Source organism: Homarus americanus, unplaced genomic scaffold (genome assembly GCF_018991925.1).
Source record: "Homarus americanus isolate GMGI-L3 unplaced genomic scaffold, GMGI_Hamer_2.0 scaffold54679, whole genome shotgun sequence".
Classification (NCBI taxonomy): Eukaryota; Metazoa; Arthropoda; class Malacostraca; order Decapoda; family Nephropidae; genus Homarus; species Homarus americanus.
The window spans coordinates 1273569-1286379 of NW_024722701.1; the positions used below are offsets into that span (position 1 = coordinate 1273569).

At 43.4% G+C, this 12811-nt stretch overlaps 1 protein-coding gene across 2 annotated transcripts; it reads left to right on the forward strand.

Annotated features, from left to right (window-relative positions):
* Positions 1–8949: 8949 nt before the first annotated feature.
* Positions 8950–12410, forward strand: LOC121863113 (vitelline membrane outer layer protein 1 homolog). 2 transcript variants are annotated; one of them, XM_042361612.1, is made up of 6 exons: positions 8950–9067; positions 9422–9549; positions 10293–10416; positions 10701–10867; positions 11050–11131; positions 11966–12410. In XM_042361612.1, the coding sequence occupies exons 1-6, from the start codon at positions 9028–9030 to the stop codon at positions 12103–12105; spliced, it is 681 nt and encodes a 226-aa protein (XP_042217546.1). In that variant the 5' UTR covers positions 8950–9027; the 3' UTR covers positions 12106–12410. The 2 variants fall into 2 exon arrangements, with proteins under 2 accessions (XP_042217546.1, XP_042217547.1); XM_042361613.1 differs by having other exon boundaries at positions 11969–12410.
* The last annotated feature ends 401 nt before the right edge of the window (positions 12411–12811 follow it).

Sequence of the window (12811 nt, forward strand, 5' to 3'; positions counted from 1 at the left end):
TCCGGGCTCTAACCAGTGACCTTTAGGACGTAAGTCGAGTCCCTGTATCTACTCGGCCACACACCCCTAGGAATAGATTAGTGTGTGTTAAGTATTCCAGAAACAAATGTAACTAAGGGGTGTATAAGGAATTTTACGTACACTAATTAAGATAAAAAAAACTTCAAAATCCTAAACTAACCTAAGTAAAGCTAACCTAACTTAAGCTAACCTAACTTAAGCTAACCTAACTTAAGCTAACCCAACTTAAGCTAAACAACTTTATATCCCATTAAAACGCACATGAAAAAAAAATACCTCTCACGAACAATGGAAAAACAAACATCCATCAGTCAAGTCACCAAGAACATAAACACACTGGCTGAGTAAACACAAGAAAGCAAGACTCAACACCGCAGCAGAAGGAGAAGAAACAAGACTAAGGGAACAGGGTGCAGGAGGTGGTGAAGAGGGAGACTTGACACTGATAAACACAGAGCCGTGTTCTCCACCCGTGTCGCAGCTATACCGGACACTTACTAAAACGCCTCGCTTACGATGAGATATCCCCTACCATCAAGACTATCACAGTGCAGAGCCAAAACTGCCCTGGGAAGAGAGCTGAGACTTGCTGCTGAGACACGGGGACGAAAGAGAGGGGCGGTATAATTGTTAGCTGGAAGGTTGCTGGTCACGTGAGGGTATAATGGGTGTGATGGGCGACCGCTGGAGCCAATGGTGGGCGTTTAGTGGTAGCTACTCCAGGGAATGGTTGGGCGCATCTTCTGGCCGACCATTATTGATGGCTTTCTGCTGCACCGTCTGTTGTTGTCTACCTCTACTGTTGTTGTCTACCTCTACTGTTGTTGTACTGTTGTTGTCTACCTCTACTGTTGTTGTACTGTTGTTGTCTACCTCTACTGTTGTTGTACTGTTGTTGTCTACCTCTACTGTTGTTGTACTGTTGTTGTCTACCTCTACTGTTGTTGTACTGTTGTTGTCTACCTCTACTGTTGTTGTACTGTTGTTGTCTAACTCTACTGTTGTTGTACTGTTGTTGTCTACCTCTACTGTTGTTGTACTGTTGTTGTCTACCTCTACTGTTGTTGTACTGTTGTTGTCTACCTCTACTGTTGTTGTACTGTTGTTGTCTACCTCTACTGTTGTTGTACTGTTGTTTGTCTACCTCTACTGTTGTTGTACTGTTGTTGTCTACCTCTACTGTTTGTTGTACTGTTGTTGTCTACCTCTACTGTTGTTGTACTGTTGTTGTCTACCTCTACTGTTGTTGTACTGTTGTTGTCTACCTCTACTGTTGTTGTACTGTTGTTGTCTACCTCTACTGTTGTTGTACTGTTGTTGTCTACCTCTACTGTTGTTGTACTGTTGTTGTCTACCTCTACTGTTGTTGTACTGTTGTTGTCTACCTCTACTGTTGTTGTACTGTTGTACTGTTGTTGTCTACCTCTACTGTTGTTGTACTGTTGTTGTCTACCTCTACTGTTGTTGTACTGTTGTTGTCTACCTCTACTGTTGTTGTACTGTTGTTGTCTACCTCTACTGTTGTTGTACTGTTGTTGTCTACCTCTACTGTTGTTGTACTGTTGTTGTCTACCTCTACTGCTGTTGTACTGTTGTTGTCTACCTCTACTGTTGTTGTACTGTTGTTGTCTACCTCTACTGTTGTTGTACTGTTGTTGTCTACCTCTACTGTTGTTGTACTGTTGTTGTCTAACTCTACTGTTGTTGTACTGTTGTTGTCTACCTCTACTGTTGTTGTACTGTTGTTGTCTACCTCTACTGTTGTTGTACTGTTGTTGTCTACCTCTACTGCTGTTGTACTGTTGTTGTCTACCTCTACTGTTGTTGTACTGTTGTTGTCTACCTCTACTGTTGTTGTACTGTTGTTGTCTACCTCTACTGTTGTTGTACTGTTGTTGTCTACCTCTACTGTTGTTGTATTTGTTGTCTACCTCTACTGTTGTTGTACTGTTGTTGTCTACTGTTGTTGTACTGTTGTTGTCTAACTCTACTGTTGTTACTGTTGTTGTCTAACTCTACTGTTGTTGTACTGTTGTTGTCTACCTCTACTGTTGTTGTACTGTTGTTGTCTACCTCTACTGTTGTTGTACTGTTGTTTTCTCTACTACTGCTATTTGTTGTCTACCCTCTGTTGTTATACTGTTGTTGTCTACCTCTACTGTTGTTGTACTGTTGTTTTCTACACTACTGTTGTTGTACTGTTGTTGTCTACCTCTACTGTTGTTGTACTGTTGTTGTCTACCTCTGTTGTTGTACACTGTTGTTGTCTACCTCTACTGTTGACTACCTCTACTGTTGCTACCTCCACCCCCCACCCACCTACCACCACAAGGTCAAAAAAGATGTACACACCTCAGTCACCCCCTGGCAGTGCAGTTGGAAATCCTGCCTCTGTCCTGGAATCAATATTTGGAGGTAAGCGTTAAGCCAGCAGATGCCGGTCAATCAGGGGAGGGAAGGGTGAACAACTATCCATTGTTCGCCTCTAACAGCCCACCCTCTCACTCGCTGCTAGAACTAATTGACTGTGTACAGGGAAGATTTGCACCATCCCAAGTCAAAGCCATTGAGCAATAGTGAGAAGGCTTTTGATGTGCTTCCTCAAATCTCTTCCTGTTTACTAAGACTATTGTTAACTTGTTTCTCAGTACGTGGTGTTTTTTTTCTTCTCTTTTGACACCCAAGCGACACCCAAGCAACACCTTCACCACCACTACACCACCACTACACCTAATTGATATCTTGTTACAGTCACACTACAGAGTTCATATGTTGTACACACTCGTTTCAGGTTATAATATATACCTACAACTGATAGTTCAGGGTTTAGTGCATCTCTACAACTGTTTTAAACGTGTTGTTGATGCTGTGGACAAGAGAGACTACTCACAGCAGTTCGTTGACCACCAGGATACACAGCCCTAACCTCCTTGCTGACAAATGGGAGACGTCAGTGTATCTCTATTTCAGACTTGTGTATTTAATGTATGAATTAACTCTATAGTTATCCTCGAAATCAGTCATCGTTTAACTGAACCCTAACAACAGACTACATTATCCTACTGAACGTCTTTCCTTACTGACTAACTGAGAGACTATTTCCTCACCTGGTCTCCACCTTTTTAACCTTTACGGTGATGCCAGGTGTGTGTGTGATTAATCAACAGCTACCTGAGGTCTTATTGCCTTGGCTGGGTCATAGGGAGAGACTCGAGGGATAAACACCATTATATTTCACACAGGTAAATAAAACTTAGATTATCACAGGTAAATCAGGGTAAATTAACTCGTAAGGTAAGTTATGGCGTCATGTGGGTGAAGGAGGGTTGACTGGAGTGGATGTAGGTGTACAGTGGGTGGTGGATGTGGGTGTACAGTGGGTGGTAGAAGGAAGACTAATTACGAGAATGGATGGATAGACGGAGGAGGGAGGTGGGGAGGAGGTGGGATGGAGAGAGAGACTTAACCCCTTGACTATGATGACTTAACCCCTTAAGTACGATGACTTAACCCTTAACTACGGTAACTTAACCCCTTAACTACAATGACTTAACCCTTTGAATACAATCTCAAGGGGTTAAAGAAGAACAACAATAGATTCCAGAACCTAATAGATAATAAATGTGAGTCTATGGCATCCCTGAACTCCACCCACCCTTAACAAAATCAGGAAATAGTACACAGAAACGCAAAGCAAAACCGAAAACAAGAGAGATATCTGGGAGAACGTGTTGTGGGGGAAGAACACGTGGAGAGAACATATCCACTACAGCTGTAAAGATTGAATGAATAACGAGGGGAATGTAAAATCGGTGCTGTTTTGTGATGCCTAGCCAATACGAGTTGTGGAACATGAATAGGGCTTTGGGAGACTAAACACAGGAAGTTGTTAGTCTCTCTCTCTCCTCTCTCTCCCCCTTCTCTCTCTCTCTCTCTCCCCCCTCTCTCTCCTGTGTTTTATATAATTAAATGATGGGTTTTGTGTTGAATGGGACTCTGTGTAGTACTATAGAGACAGAGTACCTCGGTTCGATCCTCTATGATTCCTTGAGTGAGTTGTGTCACCTGGATATGAATAAGTGTCACCCGGCCATGAATAAAACAGTGTCACCCAGGCCATGAATGAGTGTCACCTGGCCATGAATAAGTGTCACTTGGCCATGGATAAAACAGTGTCACCTGGCCATGAATGAGTCACCCGGCCATGAATAAAACAGTGTCACCAGGCCATGAATGAGTGTCACCTGGCCATGAATAAGTGTCACTTGGATGAATAAAACAGTGTCACCTGGCCATGAATAAGTGTCACCTGGCCATGAATAAGGTATCCGGCCATGAATAAAACAGTGTCACCAGGCCATGAATGAGTGTCACCTGGCCATGAATAAAGTGTCACCTGGCCATGAATATGTGTCACCCGGCCATGAATAAACAGTGTTACCAGGCCATGAATGAGTGTCACCTGGCCATGAATAAAACAGTGTCACCAGGCCATGAATGAGTGTCACCTGGATGAATATGTGTCACCAGGCCATCAATAAAACAGTGTTACCAGGCCATGAATAGGTGTCACCTGGCCATGAAGATGAAACAGTATCATGGCCATGAATAAGTGTCACCGGCCATCAATAAAACAGTGTCACCAGGCCATGAATAAGTGTCACCTGGCCATGAATAAGTGTCACCCGGCCATAGATAAAACAGTGTCACCAGGCCATGAATAGAGTGTCACCTGGCCATGAATAAAACAGTGTCACCAGGCCATGAATGAGTGTCACCTGGCCATGAATATGTGTCACCGCCATGAATAAAACAGTGTTACCAGGCCATGAATAGAGTGTCACCTGGCCATAATAGTGTCACCTGGCCATGAATAAAACAGTGTCACCTGGCCATGAATGGGTGTCACCCGGCCATCAATAAAACAGTGTCACCAGGCCATGAATAAGTGTCACCTGGCCATGAATATAACATCATCAACTGGCCAGATTTAAAACTTAAAGTCCAAAACTGTGGTAAACAAGACAGGGCGTAGGGCAAGACTTAGTACATATCCGACCCAAACTGATAAACATTGCCGGCATTTTCTCCCATCCTCCGTCGGCATTACTCTCTGTCGGGGCTCAGGAGGAGAAAGTTGTCGGGTTTTGTATGTATGTATGTATTTGTATGTAAATATAAAGTTAAGGGATTTATTTTGTCTTACTATATAGTGCAGGTGTCGTCTTAGTTTGGTTAGGTTAGGTTAGGTTAGTTTGGTTAGGTTAGGTTAGGTTTGGTTAGGTTAGGTTAGTTTGGTTAGGTTAGGTTCTTCAGGTATGAATAGTGAAAGATTATAGTAAATTGTTTTTGAGTTTTGTTTTTGTTTTTCGGAAGGAGGGAGGAATTAGCTTGAAAACTTTGCTCGTGTTATGATTGTAAACACACACACACACACACACACACACACACACACACACACACACACACACACACACACACACACACACACACACACACACACACCTGAGGTAATTAACTATATGCTTCAACAAAAATCAAGGACTTCATCTGTGGTGATCTTTTCAAGGACGTATCTTATAATCATCTCAGAGCGAAGAGGAGGAGGAGAAGGAGGAGAGGGCGGAGGAGGAGGAGGGAGAGTGGGAAAAGAGGAAAGGAGGAGGAAGGTCTCGCTCGTAATTTGTGGACTGGCTGGCAGAAGGAAAGAGTCTCCAATACGTTTCCAATTACACACGGAAGAGATGGCCGCTATGATAAATGTGTCTTCTTCGTCTTCTTTCTTTTTCTTCTTCTTCTTCTTCTTCTTCTTCTTCTTCTTCTTCTCCTTTTCTTCTCTTTCCCCGGCCTGTTTCTTTATCCATTACCTCCTTCTTCTCAATCTTCTCTTCCTCATCCTCCTCCTCCTCCTTCTCATCCTCCACCATCCAGTATGAGGGAGGAAGATTGTTGGAGGGAGTGTGTTGGAGGGAGACAATGTGAGGGAGAGTGTGAGGGAGATTATGATGAACAATAGACAAGTGAATGTCCTCAATAACGAACGAAAGACACATAAACGCCCTCAATAACGAACGAAAGACACATAAACACCCTCAATAACGAACGAAAGACACATAAACGCCCTCAATAACGAACGAAAGACACATAAACGTCCTCAATAACGAACGAAAGACACATAACCGCTCTCAATAACGAACGAAAGACACATAAACGTCCTCAATAACGAACGAAAGACACATAAACGCCCTCAATAACGAACGAAAGACACATAAACGCCCTCAATAACGAACGAAACACATAAACGCCCTCAATAACGAACGAAAGACACATAAACGCCCTCAATAACGAACGAAAGGCGCACGAACGCCCTCTGTCTCCCCTCGATAAGTAATCTTGAGTTATTTTTGTCGTGAAATATATTAACTGATAAGAGTAATGGGATAGATATATTAAAGACTGGTAATAGAGAGATGTGAATCACTTGTATCGTAAATTAATATCGCGTTTTGCTCTGCTATGATTAATAAAAAAAGTGGTGTTGACGTCATCGATAAATACCCGTATGTATTCAATTACAAATGGTTAGGTTAGGTTCTGTTTGGTTAGGTTTGGTTTGGTTAGGTTTGGTTAGGTTTGGTTAGGTTAGGTTATTCAGGTGTTGTTTCAGGTACGCATAATTAGGTGATATGGATGTAGTTTCTCCATTAACTTCAGATCAGTCGTTAATTTATACATATCAAACATTAAACAATAGTCATAATACTACCTTAATAAAAGCAACATTTATAATATTCATTTCAGTTTAATAATCCTCGTAGATTTACCTTTAATAAACAATAACAAAAGTCAATATCCCTCATCATCATTAACCTTTACTTCTGTTGCTTAATTACTATTGGTTTCCTTTTGTTTACATTAATTAATTATTGTTTAATCTCTTATCATCTCCGCTAACATAATTATCCAGCTTTGTAAATTTAATTGTCGCGAAATTAGATGAGAGTTAATATTAGCTGTGTCTGCGGTTATAATGAACGGTAAACAGAGTAATTAAACGGACTATTTATTATGAGTTGAAGTAATTAGTATTTTATCACCTGGCTGAGTGACTCCAGGTGTACTCAGGTAATTAAGTCAATAGTTTAAATGTTATAGGAAATTTGGGGATAATTCTGACGTTCTTTGTAGGGTTGTTATGGTGGGAAGATGGTCATTGTGTTGTTGTTTTGGGATGAAGATACAGTCTACAGCCACTACAGCAGGGTGACGAGACATCTACACGTAAACACTTTCTTCTAGCAACTTTGTCCCCTTACACTGGTAGCTGTAGACGTAGTGAAGATTAGAGGGAGGTGAGAGGGCCAGTTCCGAGTGCCTCTAAGTGCCACTATCAGCCAGGGATCCATCGTTAAGTTTACCTGTAGGAGGGAGATGACCCCACGGTAGTTCCTCTGTGGTGATCGTGGTAGGGTCCTCATTTAACACATTGGCGTGAGATATCAGGACCGTCCTTGTTTACCGCCACTGGACTTTGCCTCACCAGATGTATACAACGTCCACACTCTGACTTCCCTTCTTGTCGAGTTGGATTTGTCACTTTTATGGTAATTACAGATACAAAGTGGTAATCAATCCTTGCGCTGGTTTCTTGATGGGGAGGAGTTGATGGGGAGGAGTTGATTGGGAGGAGTTGATGGGGAGGAGTTGATGGGGAGGTGCTGAACGGGAGGAGATGGGAAGGGTTCACATGTTTGACCCCCAGGCAGCTGCGGTGTGTGTGGAAGGGGGATGTGTGTGTGTATGTGTGTGTGTGTGTGTGTGTGTGTGTGTGTGCGTGTGAGAGAGACAAACTGGACTGGCATATAAGGTGGGGTGAGGTCAGGTAGAGAAACCAGGCCCAAGGCTTCTTCAATCACTGCCTTTCAGTCCTTGATGAGACACCCGGTACAGTATTGCTTTTAGCCCTAATGATACTTATCTTCGTCGTGTACTGGGGCCCAACTTCTGGTCAAGGATGAACTCAAAGTTTATCCGCTGCGGGAGAGTTGGTTGTGGGAGTCTCAATGGCCACCAGGGAATGACTTTTTTTTTTCTCTCTGTCGTTTGATATAAAATAAATATATCCCTCCATGTTATAAAGTTAATATAGTGTATATTTTTTAAGTTGTCTATTGATGTTTGGTGTCTATAGTTTATTTGACCTGATGCTTAAACACCCTTAAGGTACCCTACGAGGTTAGGTTAGGTTAGGTTAGGTTAGGTTAGGTTAGGTTAGGTTAGGTTAGGCGTGACAGGAAGTGTATGTGCTCCTGTAGGTGACGTAAGCCTGGGTGAGTGTGGTGTAATCATTTATCTTGGCTTATCATCGTGTAGTATTGTTGTGGCGTCGAATCATTCTCACATGTTGAGCAATGAACATCTGTTTACGGTCCCAGGAGGTAGAAATTACTTATTTTTTGTAAGTGACCTCATATATTACAGAAACCAAAATATGTATTATTTCTCATGACGATTGCTGTTTCTAACATTAATACATGTATACAAATACTAGCCAAAACACGTACTAGTAAGCAGCGCTATTAATCAGTGCCCTATACTAGCCTGACGAAGTAGTCCCACGGTGTCACATGAACAAGGGAGGCACTGTAACACCACACCTGGAGGCACCTGTACATTCATTTATACATTGAATAAATAACCTAACCTAACGTAACCTGGTAATTAGTTGGTCATGAGAGTACGTTAAGTTCCGGCTCCAGGTGAGGTCCAGGTGTTACTAAGTCGCAATGAGCCAAGTGGCGTGAGAAACAACACAGGCGAATGTTGTGTGGTGGGGAGGGGAAGGGGGAGAGAGGAGGAAGGAGGAGGAGAGAGGAAGGAGGAGGGAGGGGAAGTGAATATAACACATGGCGGGGCTGGTGACGCGACAGGTGTTGGGGCTATAATAACCTGGCATTAAAGCACTGGTGAAGGGACGCCGCCTCTTATTGTTCAGCTGACGCCGCTATGTCAACACTAGTATTCCTGCTGTCTCTGTTGGCCCTCGGTAAGGTTGCTCTTCATCTGTGTCGTTGTCAGCTGCTAGTTCCGGCCTCCCTTGGTCAATGGCGCCTCTGTGACTGCATCATTCCTTAGTACTTTTGGCAAATATCTTCTCAGGGGATTTTAGTCACACTTCTTAGGCGTTTTAATTGGAATACAGATATATTTTGTATCATTATTTAAACTGTATCACCTTCGTTGCTTTGTCGCTTGAAGATGATTCTTACGTCCGTGTCTGTTTACTTTCCTGTGTCCCCTAAAATGATTCTCCATCCCTTACCTTTCATTTTCTTCCTCGTGATCAAAATAACTAACATTTTCTTTGACCACACTCACTCCTCTGTTATCTCTCCCTCAGGGTCGGGTGCTCCTGGGGTCAAGGAGGTGGTTGAGTCGCTGAAGGTAGACAATGGACTGGGTAGAGGCAAATGGGGGTCCGTGGATCTCTGTCCTTCAGGATCTTACGTCTTCGCTTTTGAGATCAAGGTAAGGTGACAGCCTACAGTACCACACCAGATGTAAACAAAGACGGAAGTGTTGTTTACTCTTTTCATAATCCTTCCCCCCCTCCTCACGTTGCATCTCCTCCTAACTCCTCGTGCATCTCCCCTCACGTTGCATCTCCTCCTAACTCCTCACGTTGCATCTCCTAACTCCTCACGTTGCATCTCCTCCAACCTCACGTTGCATCTCCTTAACCTCGTTGCATCTCTCCTAACCCTCACGTTGCATCTCCTCCACTCCTCACTTGCATCTCCTCCTAACTCCTCACGTTGCATCTCCTCCTAACTCTCGTTGCATCTCCCTGTGCATCTCCTCCTCTCTGCATCCTCCTAACTCCTCACGTTGCATCTCCCTCCTCACTCCTCACGTTGCATCTTCCTCCTTCCTCACGTTGCGTTTCTCTCCTCCCCTTTGGACTACACCACACATTTTTTTTGTAAGTGGTTAAAGGTCTCACTTAAGTGGTAACTGGAAAGTGATGTCATTTAATTATCAAGAGATGTCACCTAAGTGGTAAGTTGTGACCCTTAAATGGTAAGGGGTGTCACTTAACTGAAAGCAAGTATCTCAAAGAACCAGCTAACACCACTTAACTAGATACAGGTGTCACTTTAACTTATAACACATATCTCTTAAAGTGGCAGGCAGGGAGTCATTTAAGGTGCAGATATCACTTAACACTTATTCAAAATGATTAAAAAAAATGTGTTTGTGTGTCTTTGCAGTTCGAACCGGCCGGACATGTTGACGAGACGGCGATGAATGGTATCAAGATGTATTGTAAGGACGTTACTGGTACCCTTACTGGCTATACTATAAGCAGTGAGGGCGTGGAGGGCGAGTGGCAAGGTGAGGGAGGATCTATAGGTGACTGACTGACTGACTGACTGGATGACTGGATGACGACTGACTGGATGACTGACTGACTGACTGGATAACTGACTGACTGACTGACTGACTGACTACACATGCATATAATCAAGCAGTAAAAGCAGGTAAGAGGACTGATGAAGTGAAAGTCAGCAGGTAAATCACAAACTTGCTTATGCTTGATTAGGTCACCTTGCAATATATATGTGTGTGTGTGTGTGAAGAGAGTCCATTAATCACTACCTACCCGCCCCCCTCCCCAGGCCTAAGAAGCTGCAACAAGGGCGAATACCTACAGAGTCTAAGAGGGAATGTGATGCCAGAACAAGGTACTTTCCATGATGATCTAGGCATGTATAACTTCCAGATGAACTGCTCAGACGGCCAGACCCTCGATGGACTCAACGACACCTACCACCCACCTGCCCAGGTATGGTGATTACAGGTTAAGTCCCCATTTATAAGAGACCACAAGTTTATCTAATTTAACTTTACCTATTGTACATAAACCTAACCTAGCCTAGCCTAACATGTCCTTCCCTACAAACCATTCGACCTTATATTTAACAAATAGGATTATGAGACTAACACTGTTTCTTTCACTATCTCCAGGAGAAGAACGAGATAAAGAGAGAGATACTGACAGTTGACGGTCGAGAGATGGAAGCCATATTCCTCACCACCAAAATCACAGGTGACTTAATACAAGCAATATCTCTGTTAGCCGGAATCCCTCAAGCCCCGGAACTCTCTAATAGCCGGAATTGAAATTTTCTCGGAAAATCGTTCCCAAAGTCGGAATTTTCCGGAAAATTCCGGCTTTGGGAACGATTTTCCGAGGGGCACATTTTCCGGAAAATTCCGAGAAAATTTTTCCAATACCAGGAAAATTCCTGAAAATTCCGGGGATGGGACTTTTTCTGGCTTTGAGAGAGTCGTCTCTTTACCCAGAAATCTCTCATTCCCGGTAGAGCTCTGCACCAATTGTTCCGGCCAACGGGGATATCACTTATTCTTCTTTCGATATTTCCATCTAATAAATATTCATACTTTTAGAACAGGGAAGATTTACTTATGCTTATTATTAAAGCCGTCTATGGTTTAATAGTAACATACAATTGGCTTAAAGTTACACGAATATCAAGTTTGTTGGGCGACAGAGGTTTATAAACAAACCAGATGGCAAAACTCCGCCCCTGTTTAGCATCCTTAGCAACAGTCTCGCTGAGGACCAGTTGATTGGTTGATGGTTTCTATGCGATTCACTCAACAACCAATCAGTTAATCAAAATCGGATTGTGACAGAATTTGTTTCATAAGACAATTAATACTACTAACCCTATTGTAAACTCCCACGGTAAACTAATTTTCCTATGTAGTATTCAAGGTAAACTAACATTTCCTACCCTTTTCCTTGTGTAAACCGATTCCTTAATGTAAACTGATCCTCCTTGATGTAAACTGGCTCTTATCTCCTTCCTTTTGTAATCTAACCCCTTCTTGGTGTAAACTAACTCACTATCACCAGCAGATGACGGAGTGTGGAGCTCGTGGGCATCGTGTACAGGAAACAATAGGATTTGTGGGCATCAGAGTCGCGTCCAGACAAACTCCATTGCTGACGATGCTGGCCTGTGTGACGTCATCATGTTCTGCTGTTCCTTCTAGCTCTTTCTACCAACCTCCTCCTCACCTCACTCCCCCTCCGCTGCTCTACATGACGTGATGCCCTCTACCTCGTCATCACCCCGCTCTACATGACGTGATGCCTCCCTACCTCGTCATCACCCTGCTCTACATGACGTGATGCCTCCCTTTATCTCGTCATCACCCTGCTCTACATGGCGTGATGCCTCCCTACCTCGTCATCACCCTGCTCTACATGACGTGATGCCTCCCTACCCGTCATCACCCTGCTCTACATGACGTGATGCCTCCCTACCTCGTCCGTGTGCTATCTTATAGTGATTGTTAATGTACACCAAAGAAGTACCAAAATTCACACACACACACACACACACACACCCTCCTCCATTACCCTAGGGTCCGAACACACACTCCAGGTTGTAGATTCCACGAAGCTCCCCGAGGTCACCATAGACAATAACAAACTAAATTGGAAACCACACGTCAGTGAAGTTGTCATCCTCCAGTTTCCGTCTCCACCTCCTCCGCCGACTCAAGTCCCTCGGAGTTCCCGCACACGAGCTCCTCAGTGTATACACAACATTCATACTTCCCAAGCTCACCTATGCCTCCCCCACCTGGTCTTCCTCCCTAAATGCCACACAACGTAAACACCTAGAAAAAGTGCAAAAGAGGGCATGCAAGATTATTCTCTCCCCTTCCTACTCCACATATCAAGAAGCGCTCA

Bases quoted from the DNA above. Each gene is read 5' to 3' on its own strand.
- LOC121863113 (XM_042361612.1), top strand. From the start codon at position 9,028: ATGTCAACACTAGTATTCCTGCTGTCTCTGTTGGCCCTCG. The intron at 10,417-10,700 runs GTGAGGGAGGAT...CCCCCTCCCCAG, and splicing joins CGTGGAGGGCGAGTGGCAAG to GCCTAAGAAGCTGCAACAAG. The intron at 10,868-11,049 runs GTATGGTGATTA...CACTATCTCCAG, and splicing joins CCTACCACCCACCTGCCCAG to GAGAAGAACGAGATAAAGAG.